This window comes from Elaeis guineensis, chromosome 16, assembly GCF_000442705.2.
Source record: "Elaeis guineensis isolate ETL-2024a chromosome 16, EG11, whole genome shotgun sequence".
Classification (NCBI taxonomy): Eukaryota; Viridiplantae; Streptophyta; class Magnoliopsida; order Arecales; family Arecaceae; genus Elaeis; species Elaeis guineensis.
The window spans coordinates 46,313,062-46,329,758 of record NC_026008.2 but is presented as its reverse complement, the minus strand read 5'-3'; the positions used below and the strand labels follow the sequence as shown (position 1 = coordinate 46,329,758).

The window sequence follows — 16,697 nt, the reverse complement described above, 5'->3', positions numbered from 1 at the left end:
CCATGCTATCATGCATATTTCTTCTTCCATTTGCCATTCATGTGTCATATTTAACTTGAACTAAATCTAATTCCTTTGTAAATACTATTAAAGATGTATATCCCTAACTTGTTGCATAACTTACTACCCCTATCCAGATAATTTCAAATTTCCAAATCCATCTCAACAAGAAGGACACTATCTTCATAGGTTTAGTACACCGTATAGAACCTAGCCTCTAAAAGAATTCACTCTTTTGTCTCGTGGTTTCCATAATCTCTATGCCTATTTACCCAAGGTAAGGTTTAACTAACACTCCAACCATATTCTATTAGCATTTTTTTACATCATTTGATCAATAGTATGCTACTATTACATATTCTCTAAAGATTGCACTCAAATTTATTAGTCAACTTACCAATATTCCAAACAAGATTAACTGCTACCGTAGTTAATCAAAACTAGTTAAGGAACTCTTGCGACCAAAGCTCTCTGAACCCTATCACCCTATAAACACTGTAGTTCCTAAGTATTATAATTGTTGCATGAGGTCTGATTCCAAATGCATGAACTGAGAATTTTTGTCCCTTAAATTGAGCAAAACCAACTCTATATAAAAAAATGAGAATTGTTGACATATTGAAGGCAAGGTTGCGGCAGTGCAGGCTTTGTCATTCGGGGTCCCGATATTAGATTTTGGTGGGATGGTTGCCACCTCTTTGATTCTTCTATACTAGGTGTGAAGCTTCATGCTATCTAGGTCGATGTCACCTTTGCTAGGCAGCAGGTTCATATGGAGAGAATCTGCCTTGAGGGTGATTTTGCTACTGTTATTGCATGGATCCAAGGAAGTGAAAGGTAGCTCGATGTTCATCCACTTATTCGAGATGTCTGGGCCTCTCCTCATCAAGCTAATACGGTCAGTGTTCGACATGTTTATCAGGAGGCAAACACTGCTGTGGATTGGATGGCGGCATATGTTGCGAAGTACTTCGATGACTGGATCTGGAGACAGAATGAAAACTATCTGCCAACTCAGTGAGACTTTGTGTATCTTAATTTTTTGAACTACTTTCGCATCAGACTGGTATGACCATTCGTTTGTATAAAAAAAATAGGAAAGATCGTGGGCTCCAAATTTGCATCTGCTATTAACCTATATAAAGATGAGATCTATCGGTTATAATATCTAGCCAATTAGAAAAAGAATCAAAAAATGATTGTCTTGTCATAACCTTCTGATTTAGTAGATCAAGGTACTAGTATATCAAATTAGTTTCAAGAACCAATGCATTATCAAAATAGAAATTTTTTTTTTGAGGATAGAATGGACTAAGATATTCACATTACTTAATTGATTTACAGAGCATTAAGAGTATTTCACATGAAAAATAAAATCCAAGAAGTACATAATCCATCTGATGACCCCACTGATAGAAAGTCCATTATCCATTCAACAACCTAGCCCTACCCCACAGTCTTACTACGACACCAAGCCCTGCCTCCTGCTGCTCGATGGCCATTGCCATGCACCCACCTCTGGCTACCGTTGTGATGAGTTCTTCATCTTTCCTCAGCCCTACTACCTCCACCCCCTACCCCACCTGCAGCCATGGTTGGGATCCACCCCAACCTGAGCAGCAGCAAAAGATCATCTCCAACCTCCCCACCCCAACTATGTAAAGCCATCAGAGATCCACAACCTAGCTCTTCCAATGCTGGCACGGCTTTGATTCTTGCCAACTCAAGTACGCCAACCTCGGTGACTAGATTGCCTTTGTTCTTGTTAGAATTTTTGTTTTGGTGTTTCTAGGGTTCTTTCATGGAGTTGATGTTTATAGGAATTATGGGAATTATTATGCTAGAACTTTTGTTGGATTCTTGGTCTTGTGTTTCTTAGTTGTCCATTTTATTTTAGGGTTTAGACTAGATCTATTTGATAGCTGGTTGGCTGTTTGTTTATTATCAGGATTGCTTTGTGTTTTGGGAATTGATGAACAATTGCTTGATGTTGTTGATCAAGTAGAGAAAATCAAAGAAACATTGAAGAACCCAAAATGAATAGAAGAGCAAATAATCAAGAAATTCTGCAAAAAGAAAGAGAAAACAGCAACATTAACCTCAAAAATCTATAAAAAAATGAAATGAAAATCTAAAACTTACCTTGAAGAAATAACTATTGGGAGGGAAGGTAGAACATAGCAACTATGATTTTGCTGGTCTAGAAAATTCAAAATATAAAATAGAGAGTACAACAAAAGCTTTAGACATATCAAAAGAAATAGACAAGAATACCATATACTCCTAAGATTTGGTACATATGTAGGATTCTAACACTTATGCTATAAAATCAAAATTCTTGATTTTGGAGAATCCCTCGAGAATGCTACCCATGCTGAGATAAACTAGTGCCCTGTGCCTTAATACAGATAGAATAGTCCAAGTGATGTAGGTCAGGATACTATACATATATATAATTTCTATCAGATCCTTGTAAAAAAAGGAAAAAAAAAAGAAAATACATAAGTTTGTAAAGCTTTCGAGAAAGAACAACAAACTATGCTCATCCTCTTAGGAACGGACATAATGTTTGCATGCAACAGAAAAAAAAATTAGTCATCAAGAGAAAGAACTATACTTGATCATGTCATATACAATCACCTAGGAGGTTCATTTATCTGTTGTTTCAGATCCGTCATATATTCAAAACACCAAAAGAGCGAAGATTCTCTGTTCGTTTCTTTCATTGATTCTTAGTTATTGATTTGGCTGCTTAGCTAAAGAAAACTATCTTTATTGTATTTCTTCTTAAAAGTTATAATTTTATGTAACTTTGGTTGAAAGGTTTTTCCTAAGAGATGATATACAAAATTGACTACAAGCTCACTATGCACTATGGTATGGTGGAATTTGTTATACTCATTTCTTTTTTATGGCTTTTAGGAGGAATTTCAAGCAATTAATCTTTTAGCAATCCAATACACACCTTCAAGTAAATTGATATATATAGTTTTTAGAGAATTATATTCACTAATATACATTACATAATTTGGTGATACACACTTATCGACTTTCTGATGTATACTACAGGCTTATTTAGTACACTCAATAATAATTCATTATATACTTACAAATAAATTGATATATAGCTTTTAACTATATCAAAGAAACTTGCAGTATATATCAGAATGTTGATTAGTATATATCACTATATTATATAATATATACTGATGAATATAATATTATCAAAAATATATATCAATTTATTTAGAGATATGTATTGATTTGCTAGTATGTAGTTTTAATCGGATATATTGATTTGTTAGATGACTAATTTGCTAAGTATGTGACCATATATTATGTATTGATGAGATTTATATTTCGAAAACTATGTATTGATGTGTGTATCACTATACCATATAGCGTATAGTTTTAATCAGATGGTATTGTATAGAGTTATTGTATAGAGTTGGTGAGATTTGAATTCGAAATCCTTGGACAACCAAATCATTGCCTTAACCAATAAGGTACCATATGACCTGAAAATAATGAAAAAAAAGCCAATAAGATACCACCCCACCTTGTTATAAATTGATTGATAACATATTTATACCACTCAAATTCTTATGCATAAATACGAACACCAAACCCTAGGCCTCGTCTAAACCTCCCTATTTGGCCGCCGCTCCAAGAATCCCACCATATTGAGACTCGTGAGGATGGAAAAAATAGGAAAAATCGGGGAAAACATGGGAAAATTAACAAAAAGAAAGAAAATTACGGAAAAGACTGCAAATTTGAGCTATACGAGTCCTTTCCGTACTAAAATTTGCGGAGTCTCAGTTTTAATGCGAAGAGGATTCTGTTCTCTTGTATGGTATAAATAATTGGGTTGGGGAGATAGCTGGGCGTTGGGAGGGTACATCGGAGAGAACTATTGATTAGCTACGATGTCCCTCAACAATTGGGCCGCCCTTCCTCTCGAGGTACAGGCTCGCATACTTGGCCGTCTGGAGGTGGCCGTGTAGCTCCGGTTCACTGCCGTCTGCCGCTCATGGTGTTCGACGGTGGCCGAGAGGCCTTGCCTGCCGAAGCCGTAGATCCCATGGCTGATGCTTTCGATAGCACGAGGGATCCCGACATCCGCCGCTTCTTCAGCCGCCCAGACCAGAAGATGTACAAACTCCACCTCCCGGAGATCCACGGTCGCTTGTGCATCGGATCCTCCGAGGGGTGGTTGATCACCGTCTACGAGCTGTCAGAGCTGCACGCTCTCAATCCGCTCATCGAGGCATCCTTGGCCCTCCCATCCATCGCCACGTTCTTCGATGTCGTCGGTGTCGTCCGTGACTCCGATGGCCTCATCACTGACTATGCAAGGGATGCAAAACGATGGTTGTTGAAATAGGAGGGTCGTCGTCGTAATAGATTTTGAAGGGAGGGATGTGCATTTTTGTATTTTTGAAGGATAACGTAATGACATTATCACTTAAATAAATTTTTTTGATGAAAGGAGCGTATTGATATACTTCAATAATTTAGAAGGTCTAATGGAGATGTATAAATTTGAAAGAGTGTAAGTGAAATTGAAGAAAACTTGAGTAGGAGTCCGTGTAATTTTTTTTTTTTTTTGTTCCCAAGGGTGCATCTCATTTTTGGCTCATACCAAGAGATAAGTGGGGGCGCAAGTGAGGGCTTTGTCAGGACCAAGAAGGGAAGGGGGTGCTGGGTGGCTGGGGCGGTGGGGGGGGAGGGGGGCGGCGCATGGGGTGTGAGCACAAGTGCTAGGGGAGGGTGTAAGGGGTAGTTTTGTGCTCGTGCAGAGCGACAAAGGTGCGGATGCAGGCTTCGCCAGGGCCGAGAGGGTAGAAGGGGGGCATCGGGTGGCAGGGGCCATGGGTGCGGGCACATGGGCTGAGGGGAGGTACGACATTGGAGAGTTGTAGGGGGGTGTGGGGGCTATGACAGAGAGAAACGAGCATGGGATTCGGGAGGGACGGTGCAGAGAAGTGGCTGTTGGGTGAAGGTGCCGCGGGTGGCATATCTGAGGGGGGTGGATGTGAGTCGACCACCGACGGACAAAGGCAGAGAATCGTCGGGGGGGGGGTGAGAGGAAGGGAAGGTAGAAACGAAAAGAAAAAAAATACATATATATAATTAATAATAAAAGACTATTATGTGATTAATAATAAAATATTATAATTTGATTAATAATAAAATATTATTATTTGATTAGTATTAAATATTATTATTTTATTAATAATTAAATATTTTTATCTGATTAGTAATAAAATATTATTATTTGATTAGTAAAAATATTATTATTTGATTAGTAATAAAATATGATTATTAAATTAATAATTAAATATTATTATTTTATTAATAATAAAATATTATTATTTATTAGTAATAAAATATTATTATTTTATTTATGACTAAATATTATTATTTGATGTGCCCATCATAGTAAAGGTATGTTCCAGGTATGGAGGGACTCGGATTGGGTACTGGTGGACGGAAATGAACAGAGGGAGTCAGTCCTTCCCGGTGATGCGAGGATGAGTACAGAGTTCGTCATCTTCAAGCTCGACGAGAGACGGAACGACTGGTCAGCGGTCAAAGACCTGGGTGATCTCGCCCTATTCCTCGGGCTTAACCGCTCGATGGCACTGTCCACACGCGAATTCCCCCAGCTTGCAAGCAGCTGCTTCAATTTCACCGATGACTATAGAGATGGGTGCATGTTCGAACAGCAAGCCATCCGTGATATCGGAGTGTTCGATTTGAAATATGGAAGTTTCCGGCGCTATGATTCTCACTTGACTAATTCTGAGTGGAATTGGCCGCCACAGATCTGGATCATGCCTGCTCTGCGCCTTTCTCAAGTATGCTCGCCGCAAGTTCCATGCCATGATGAAACCTCTGCTGGATCATCAAGATGGGATGGTTAACCTGTACATTTATGCCAGCTGTTGAGATTCATTGCCTCTAATTTTATTAGGATTTCTATTTAGCTGCTTGGTCATTAGTTTTAATAGCATTGAGATTAAGTTCATATTCAGTTAGATTAAATCTTTGACTCCATGTATTAGATTTTTTTTGGTGAAAGATAATGACATTTTTGTCTAGAGAGAATGTGTGGTTTTATATAGAGGAAGAGAGAGCTACATAAATTGTGGTAGAAATTGTGGTAGGAAGAATTTTTTTGAGATCTTTTTGTAAGATGAGCCAAATTTATTATTTTGATCTTTTTTTTTTGAATAAATTTATTTCTCTCTCTTATTGTTTTCTTCTATAATTACTGTTTGATTTAATTGGTGCTTGTTCTACAACTCATTTGATCTATACTTTTGCACATAGTTGCCAAAATAGATTCATTAATATCATTCTCTATTTTATTCCTTTTTTTTTTTCAAATTGTGCTTGTTGCTGTCATTGTCATCGTTGTGGGTCAGTCAGTGGAAGGAGGGGCAAAATATGCAATCTTTTCGTGAATAGAAATTTTAGTAATCAGCTTAACCAAACAAAACTGAAATATTTTTTCAGTACTATGTAGATAGGGTGCTTTAACAATTGGTAATACAAACTAAACAAAATTAAAAAATCAAATTAACAAATAAAATAATTTTTTCATCTATCTAGCTTAGACGCTTCACTCTTCAATTACACTTATATAAGCTCAAAGATTCCAAACCATATCCTTGCCCATGTCAATCCTTCGCTCATTTCTTCATAGATTCCTTCATGTTGATTCCAACCAACATGTGCTGGTCTATTGACATTTTCTTCAAACAAGCATTCCAAATAATTATTAAAAAGTAGTTCGGACTATTATGTCTAGCTTCAAAATTACCTTAGCAGTAGCTGTATCATTATTTGAATCAAGGGTTAAGGTATTATTACAAGTACCTATATGTTGCCTATATGGTTCAAGTTCAACCAGTGTGGTATGGTACTACTCTGGCACACTGTACAATTTTTTGGTCACAGCACATGGAAATGGAGATGAAATACCATGCATTAGCATGACATTGGCATGAGAAGCATAATAGTACCAGTATGGTTTGCCATACCATCTCTTATTGTTTAGTATCAAGCATACCGTACCTCCTTCCCTCCAAGCTCATCTCCAAGGCTTGCGAGCTCCTCCCATGCCGCCGCTGCCTCTTCCACCCCCCTGTTGGCGCCCCTCTTCTCCTTCTTCCCTGATCCCTCTGGAACCCCAATGCCAAGAACCCCAACTCCATCGACAAGCAAATGTGGATCAAGCTGAGAGGAAAAAATGACTTTTTGATCGACGACGTATTGGCTTTGGGTGGCTGCAGCATCCGCATTGGCTTCAACATCAATGGTGGTGTCGGGAGCTTCGCTGCGAGGATGGCCGAGAGGAATGTTACCTACTAACGCTGAGGAAGAGGATAATTTGGTCATTTCATAAGTAACGCCGTTATTTTTCAAAGGTGTAAGTATAGGTTTTTTAAATACTGGATGGAAGTGTAATAAATATAAACCTTAGGGAGGTTTTTGTAATTTATTTTATTATTTTTTTCATTGTTTTCTCTTATTAGATGTGTTGGAAGGAGAGCACTTGAGGGAGATCGCAGGGGTTTTTAAGCTCTGGTTGCGGTTTTGTCTCAAGCATATGGGATTGCGCGAGTTGTGGCGGTGTGAGTTGGTCCCTTGAGATTTTGAGAGTTTCGTGTTTCATGAGTGACACCCAATCCGGTCTGGAGCTTCATGTGTTTCATGTGTCATGTGTTTTATGTGTGACACCCAATCTGGTCTAGTGAGTGGGCAAAGCAGCGCTCCATTTATAAACCCTCTCCTATTTTCTTCCTCCCTCCCTATTGTTCTCTTGCAACTCAACCCTCTCCTGTTTTCTTTTTCCCTCCCTATTATTTTCCCTGGTGATCCGCTTGTTCCTCCCGAGCGCCCCTTTCTTCTCTTTGATGGCGGACAACGATTACTCAACGGTGCTGGAGGATGGATCTACTTGATGCTTGGCTTGTGCCAAGATATCTGGGCGGCAAACTGCATGCAGATTTTGAACTGCTAAAGAAATGAAAAGGCATTGTGAGCCGGTAAGTCTAGATTTGTTATTTCTTTTCATAAATTTTCTCATATTTCTTGAAGTTCTTCATTTCTGATGTTATCCGTATTTTCTTGATGTTCTTCTTGGCTTTTGTGTGGTGTTATATAGTGTTGATGCAGGATTTCATCTCGAAGTCGGATCAGTTGGAGTTGGACGACAATAATAGGTTGGCGATGATGACGTGCAAGAAAAGTTTCCAACCGAAGATGGCTCTGGTGAGAATCTTTGATACTCAAGTTAAAATTCTGACAACAAATAGGAAGAAGGGGAGAGAGAAGATTTCATACCTTAGAGATCCTTATAGGCAGAAAGCCAATTTGATCGTTATCGAAAAAATATATTTGTTATTTCTTCTTTATCTGCTCTGTGGACAACTGTATATCGGGATCGTTTGAATTTTAAATGAGCCGCAGGATTTGAAAATCTTGGAGGATCAATCCTTCTTTTATATGCTTTACGACTTCGGTCAATACAAAATCATCTCCAACATATAGATTTTCTGAAGTTAGGTTTCTCGATTTTCTATATCTATTCATGTTGCTCATGTTATCATCTAAGTAAGGTTTCTATGATTTGTGTTTTTGGATTTCTTGAAGTTTTGATTAATTCTGAATTTTCTATTTCAGATCTCCTTTTAATTGATTACAAATTTATAATTATGAAGGTAGGAGATAGGATTGTATTTTGGCATTTAATTCTGATTGCAATTTATATATTACCAAATTATTTGTAACCTATAACGTACTGATATATAGCCTACATTATAATTTGGTTATAAATGCAAAAGACTGAAATCAATAGCCTACATTTCAGTAAAAAAAAAAGTTGTATGAATATATGGTTATAATTTGAATAGTCTTTTTCTATATTTTTTAATAAAAATATATTTCTAATAAACTTAGATCATTATATATATATATATATTTTTTTTCTTTTTTTTTTGTTTTGTGTGCAGCTCCATGCCAAAGATTTTCCTATGGGCAATGTCAAAGCCGCTTTTGGACTGAAGTGTTCTCCGTGTTGTATGCACCAGTTGCAATTGGACGCGCAGTGGATAACATGCTTTTGCCCTTTGTATTTCACCAATTCTCAATTGCCTGCTATCAACCTGAGAAGACTATTCATCTTAAACAAGAGCACTAGGATCACTGAAACTATTGCACCAAAATATACTCTGCGCTAAATCAGAAACTATGATATCTTCTATCTTATCGTATCTTATCTTGTGATATGTTTCACAAAATATAGATATTTTTGCAGTGACATGAATTTTTTGATGTATTCAGTGCAGAAATTTTTGTAGTGACATAATTTCTTTTTGATATAATTCTATGACATGAATTTTTTTTTAATGCAATTCTGTGACATGAATTCGACATGGAGTTATAGTTGTATTACCGTAACAAAGGAACTATTTATCGAGATCCGTGATAATATAGTTGGAATGTGTTCTGTTGGTGCAAAAATTCGCTTGCGCCGGAGAAGCTGGAGTCGTGGAAGTCGCGGTCGCCGCCGGGACCTGCAAAGGAAGTCTAAACCGGAGGTGGGGTTGCTCCGGCAAGACCCTCCGACGCTCAAGTCAGTTCTCTGCCTCAACAAGAATGGAGTTCTCGAACGGAGAATTTAGCAGAGTTTTTAGATGAAAGATGAGAGCTTATTGAATAACGTATCTGGAGCCCCCTTTTATAGGCGGAGGGGGCGGTAGCCTGATAGCGACATCTGTAACCGTCTGGCAGCGGGTGCCCAGGGTCAGGCGGAGTTTGTTGCAGAGAGTAGTGGGGTGGACCCGTGGCTATCATCGAGGTGTGCCACGTGGGGCCTGCCGCGGAAGTGGAGCGGCGTCCGCTGTCGTGACTCATCTGGGGGTGGTGGAATCGCACAGGATCCGCCGCAGGGAGTGGAGCAGCATCATGGCCGTTAATACAGCCTGTCAGGGAGTAATGGGGTCGCGTAGGATCCACCACAGGGAGTGGAGCAGAATCATGGCCGTTAATACAGCCTGTCAGGGAGTAATGGGGTCGCGTAGGGTCCGCCGCAGGGAGTGGAGCAGTGTTGTCCGTTATTGTGGCCCGCCAGGGGGTCCAGACTTGTCGGTCGGAGCTTGGTTGGAGTCGGTAGCGAGGTCCGGCACCCGTAGAAGTCCGGATGAAGTCTACTTGCAGTTGGGGTCATGGGCAGAGTCCGGCTCCCGAAGGAGTCCGGACGAAGTCTGTCTGCAGCCGTTGGTGTCGAGGATGGAACTCGGCTCCCGTAGGAGACCGGGCGAGTCCTCTCAGAGTTGATGTGGCAGACGGAGTCCGCTCCCGTAGAAGTTCGGGCGGAGTCCTTCTGCAGTTGAAGTTGGCGATGGAGCCCGGCTCCCGTAGGAGTCCGGGCGAAGTCCTCCTTCAATTGAAGTTAGGTGCGAAGTCGGCTCCCGTGGGAGTCCGGACGGATCTTACCGGCGGTTGAAGTTGGTGACGGAGCTCGGCTCCCGTAGGAGTCCGGGCGGAGTCCCTCTTGAGGTTGGAGCTGTGGACAGAGCCCATCTCCCGTGGGAGTCCGGGCGGAGTCCTCTCGAAGTTGAAGTCGCGGGCGGAGCCCGGCTCCCGTAGGAGTCCGGGCGGAGTCCTTCTGCAGTTGAAGTTGGCGATGGAGCCCGGCTCCCGTAGGAGTCCGGGCGGAGTCCTCCTGCAATTGAAGTTAGGTGCGAATTCGGCTCCCGTGGGAGTCCGGACGGATCTTACCGACAGTTGAAGTTGGTGATGGAGCTCGGCTCCCGTAGGAGTCCGGGCGGAGTCCCTCTTGAGGTTGGAGCTGTGGACAGAGCCCATCTCCCGTGGGAGTCCGGGCGGAGTCCTCTCGGAGTTGAAGTCGCGGGCGGAGCCCGGCTCCCGTAGGAGTCCGGGCGGAGTCCCCTGCAATCAAAATCAGGTGCGAAGTCCGGCTCCCGTAGGAGTCCGGGGGAGTCTACTTGCGGTTGAAGTTGTCGGCAGAGTCGGCTCCCGTAGGAGTCCGGACGAAGTCTGTCTGCAGCCGTTGGAGTCGAGGATGAAGCCCGGCTCCCGTAGGAGTCCGGGCGGAGTCTTCCTGCAATTAAAGTCAAAGGCGAAGTCCGGCTCCCGTAGGAGTCCGGACAAGGCTTACCGGCAGTTGATGTTGAGGACGGAGCCCGGCTCCTGTAGGAGTTCGGGCGGAGTCTACTTGCGGTTGAAGTTGTCGGTGGAGTCCGGCTCCTGTAGGAGTCCGGACGAAGTCTGTCTGCAGCCGTTGGAGTCAAGGACAAAGCCCGGCTCCCGTAGGAGTCCGGGCGGAGTCTTCCTGCAATTAAAGTCAAAGGCAAAGTCCGGCTCCCGTAGGAGTCCGGACAAGGCTTACCGGCAGTTGATGTTGAGGACGGAGCCCGGCTCCCGTAGGAGTTCGGGCGGAGTCTACTTGCGGTTGAAGTTGTCGGCGGAGTCCGGCTCCCGTAGGAGTCCGGACGAAGTCTGTCTGCAGTCGTTGGAGTCGAGGACGAAGCCCGGCTCCCGTAGGAGTCCGGGCGGAGTCTTCCTGCAATTAAAGTCAAAGGCGAAGTCCGGCTCCCGTAGGAGTCCGAACAAGGCTTATCGGCAGTTGATGTTGAGGACGGAGCCCGGCTCCCGTAGGAGTTCGGGCGGAGTTTACTTGCGGTTGAAGTTGTCGAGGAGTCCGGCTCCCGTAGGAGTCCGGACGAAGTCTGTCTACAGCGTTGGAGTCGAGGACGAAGCCCGGCTCCCGTAGGAGTCCGGGCGGAGTCTTCCTGCAATTAAAGTCAAAGGCGAAGTCCGGCTCCCGTAGGAGTCCGAACAAGGCTTACCGGCAGTTGATGTTGAGACGAAGCCCAGCTCCCGTAGGAGTCCGGGCGGAGTCCCTCTTAAGGTTGGAGCTGTGGACAGAGCCCATCTCCCGTGGGAGTCCGGGCGGATCTTACCGGCAGTTGAAGTTGGCGATGGAGCTCAGCTCCCGTAGGAGTCCGGGCGGAGTCCTCCTGCAATTAAAGTCAGGTGCGGAGTCCGGCTCCCGTAGGAGCCCGGATGGATCTTACCGGCGGTTGACGTTGGCGACGAAGCCCGACTCCCGTAGGAGTCCGGGCGGATGTCATGACCATATCTCTAGTGGATGTTGTCGGAGCCACTATCATGCTGTCTCATCGAATTGTCGCAACACCTTCATGGTAGTCTCAAAGTGTGGAAATGTGTTTGCCCTGGCATACTTCCAAAAGGCATCTCTACAGTTCTTGCCCTTAAACCTAGCGATTTTAAAATTGGCATGCAAGTGTTGCACACAAAATCTATGATCAGCAGTAGGAATAACACTCTGGTAGGTCTCCATAAGAGCCTATAAAAGAATTGAAAAAAAATAAATTACGTACAAAATCAAGTGTATTAGGAGAATTGAACAAGTTTTTTAACAAGATAAACAAACCTTCTGTCTGTCAGACATAAAGGTCCATCCATGCTCTTCTAATGGACCAATATCCTGTAGTAAGCAAGGTTAAAACCAACTCCAGCTATCTCTTCATCAGCCCATGCAATAAAAAAAATATTTATATTTCCATCCTTCCCCACTACAGCTAGGAGCTGTCATTCAAAAAAGCCCTTCAAGTGGCAACCATCCAAACTAATGATATGTCTGTAGTCTTTAATGAAGCCCTGCTTGCATGTTGCAAGACCATAATATAACCTTCTAAAAATGGACTGGCTACTCTCATCGTGCCTACTAACATCCAATAACATCGTGCTCCCAAAATTAGTTTATTCGATAATCTGACAGTATTCCCATAAATAGGCATATTGCTCCTTGTGGCTCCCCTAAATAATCTCCAATGCTCTGCTTTTGGCCCTATAGCACTGTGCCCTCGAAATAGAAATCTTCACATCCCTCCTAACTTGCTCTCGAAAGTCCTTGACACTCTATTTTATGTCAGTTCTAATCTCATCAAAATACTTCTCTGCTAGAAATGTAGATGTGACATTATAATTCTTAAATTGCCATCCATAGTTATGTATAGATTGGAATGTCTTTATATATCTTCTTAAAAGCATTCTTCCAATACTTGATATAGTTTAATATTTCTTCTTTAATATCTATATTTATTGTAATTTTATATTATTTAAAGTCATTCCAACTGAAAGTTTAATATTTCTCTTAACATCTTGGATTCATTGAATTCAGGATATTCAGAACTCGAATACTAGCATCTAATCACCATCATTGCTCACACTGCAGAGATAGGAGTTGCTACTACTATCTGATTCTCTATCAGTAGGCTGCTCCTCTCCAAAAAATTAGCTTTCTCATGAGGTGGAGAATGATGTGTCCAAGATCTCAACTCCTCCTCAAGTACATTTCTATCTACATAATCATCAAAAAGATCATCATCATCATCATCCGAATCACTTAGCTGACTAAGTGATTCATCACTACTACTTGCACTGGCAATTGTAGGCTTTGAAGTGGCAGCTTCAACCCCTTTTAATTTCTCATCAAGTTTAAACCTAAAGCCACCTATCCTTTTCATTGCCAATCTCTTTACTCGAATTCTTGATGTTGATATAGTTATAACTTTTTTAGTGGGCATCTCCTCCCCTATGATTGGGATACACACCAACAGGCTCTATTTGCCTATTTCAGATGAAGCAATATTACCTACATCCGCTTGGGGCTCAACATATACCTCAATCATGTCAGCACCTCGCATTGAACCCAACATCTCCAATATGTCGGCATCACACCTTAATTTTCTCAAGCCATTTTGTAATGTCTGTCTTGGTATTAGGTAATAAAAATAGATACAATTTGTGTACCTTAACTGGCTCATCATGTCCTCTATCTCTGTGATATTAAATCTACTTTTATCATAATTATCAAACTATCGACTACCAGCTTGACTATAATGATAGGTTGGATGGTATTTGAAAGATCCACCATAGTGGATTTGTACGGTAAATAAGTCAAAGTCCATCCTTGCATAATGAACAAGAGACACAGAACATTAAAAAGTGACTTAAGTGAAATATTGGTGGATGTACTTAGTAGAGTTTAGACTATGAATTTTTGAATACTGCTAAGAGTCAAAACAGGTGCTTGCCTAAGGAATTGATACAATGGAGTTTTGGCTTAAGTTGAGAATCTTTAGTTGAAAATACTAATAAGGTACCGCTCCACCTTTGGTACAAATTGATTAATACATATTTATACCACTTAAATTCTTATACATAATGTTGGGATATACCGACCGACCTCTATGCGTGACCCGGATCGATCGTCGCCCGACTCTACCGTCCGACGACTCTGCCGATGGACGACTCCGACAGACGACCTCGATGGATGACTTGAATACCAACATATAGTCGGTCAGACCACCCAAACATCGTACAATCGCTATGGGCTGTTATCCTGTCAAGGACATGCTGTGCGACCACCTGGGGCATTGTCCTGCCAAGGACATGGGTTGATTCTGACAACCCATGATGATTTGATAGTCCACGGCAGTTTGACAGCCTCCGATAATGTGACAACTCTCCGGTTGTCTGCACCATTAATGGCGGGACCATACCGCATCTTACTATAAAAGAGGATAAGGCAACAGTCTTGGTAAGCCTTCTCAAGCTTTCTTAAGCTTTTAGCTAGCTTTCTCTAGCCCTCTCGAGCTGAGCCTTTGATTTTCCACTGTTGCCTAGTCTCCTCTCTGACTTGACGTCGGAGGGTCCCCGTCGGAGGCATCTTCGGTCTGTGAGGATTTCTCTTGCAGGTGCGCGACCTCGGCGATCGGGCAACGGAGGGATTGGCCGCAACAGATTTGGCACGCCAGGTAGGGGGGCTCGACAGAGGTAAGACAACGAGCTCCACAGAAGCTTGAAGAGACCTCTTGAGATGATGAAAACCAGAGCTCAGTGATCGAGAGCTATCGGGTCGACGAGACGCTCTTCCCGTCGGGAAGAGGCCTCTTTTTCACCCTCCATGGCGGAACCCAGCTCTCCGCACCCGCAGTGACCATGGAGGCATAAATTGCGGCGATCGTGCGGTAAATGATCATTCTGACAGACGCGGTCAAAAACCTCCAACAGCAACCGACTCAGTTGCCGCGACTGCCGGCAGAACAACTGGCGGCGCACCCTATGCCGTCCAGAAGCAGCCGCCGATGCCTGCATCGACTTTCATCTCCTCCTCAAGACCAGCCATCTCATCACTCCCACCGAGAAGGGGGCGGCCATGGCGTGACACCCGCCGGTCTCGACGACCCTCTCCTTCCCAGCTGGAGCGAGCGAGGAAGGAGAAGCGGCCGCGGACACCATCCACCTCACTCTTAAATTCATCGGGAGGATCGACTCCTGGGGTTTCTCAACACCGATGGTTAGATGACTACGAGCGCAAGTTTGAGAAAATCGACCATCGGCTTGCCCAGCTCCAGGTGGATGGTCAGAAGTCATCGAACGATGTCGACTTTCAGACCACCCAATCTCTCTCCTGATTCATCCTCGATGAATCGATCCCTAGTCGGTTCAAGATGCCTCATGTGGAGCCTTATGACGGCTCTACCGACCCAATTGACCATTTCGAGAGCTACAAGGCTCTCATGACAATTCAAGGGGCAACCGATGCCCTCCTTTGCATCGGCTTTCCCGCCACACTCCACAAAGCTGTCAGGGTTTGGTACTCCGACCTCCGCTCAAGAAGTATTTACTCCTTCGAGCAGCTTGAACATTCTTTCGTAGCCTATTTCAGCACCAGCCGAAAGCCGCCACGAATCTCGAACAGTCTTTTCTCCCTTAAGCAGGAAGAAAATGAGACTCTACGATACTTCGTGATCCGATTCAACGCGGCCACACTTGAGGTCTGGGACCTCAACGAAGACATGGCTATTTCAGCCATGAAGAGGGGGCTAAGGGGGTCTTGGTTCACGTATTCTCTGGATAAGACCCTCCCCCAGACGTACGCCAAATTGCTGGAGCGTGCATACAAATACATGCGTGCGGACGAAGGAGCTTCCGACCGATGCCTGACTGAGAGCACGGGCCAAAAGGAGAAGCGCAAGAAAGGTCGGGCTCCTACTAAACCCAGTAGGCCCCGACCGACAAACGGGTCTCATCCCGATGAAAGAGCCCGAGATCGCCTCGACGGTGAAGTCCGAAGCTGGTGCATCGCAGGTATGACTCCTATACTCCTCTCTCTACTCCTCGTGCGTAGATCCTAATGGAGATCGAAGGAGCGGAATACCTGCGACGGCCTCCGGCTCTGAAGGCAAAAGGCCTCGACTGGAGAAGGTACTATCGATTCCATCGGAGCCGCGGTCATACCACCGAGCAATGCATCTAACTCAAGGATGAAATAGAAGACCTCATCCGACGAGGCTATCTCGAGAAGTACCGAAGGGACCCGCCAGCTCGGCCCCTTAACGACCAACGACCCCAACCGACTAAAGAGACAGCGAATAACCAACCTACTGCTGGAGTCATCAACATGATCTCCAGATGACTGGATCGGGGAACAACTGCTGAAGGGGAGTCGACAAAGAAGCCGCATCAGGATAATGTAATCATCTTCATAGATGAGGATGCTCGGAGAATTCAAACTCCTCATGATGATGCTGTTGTTGTCTCGACAACAATAGCGAATTATGATG

General features: G+C 43.3%; 1 protein-coding gene across 1 annotated transcript; it reads left to right on the top strand.

The window, feature by feature from the left end:
• The first annotated feature begins 5,453 nt into the window (after positions 1 to 5,453).
• On the top strand, positions 5,454 to 5,930 carry LOC140854283 (F-box protein At2g17036-like). The gene has a single exon (XM_073249836.1). The coding sequence runs from the start codon at positions 5,454 to 5,456 to the stop codon at positions 5,928 to 5,930; it is 477 nt and encodes a 158-aa protein (XP_073105937.1).
• The last annotated feature ends 10,767 nt before the right edge of the window (positions 5,931 to 16,697 follow it).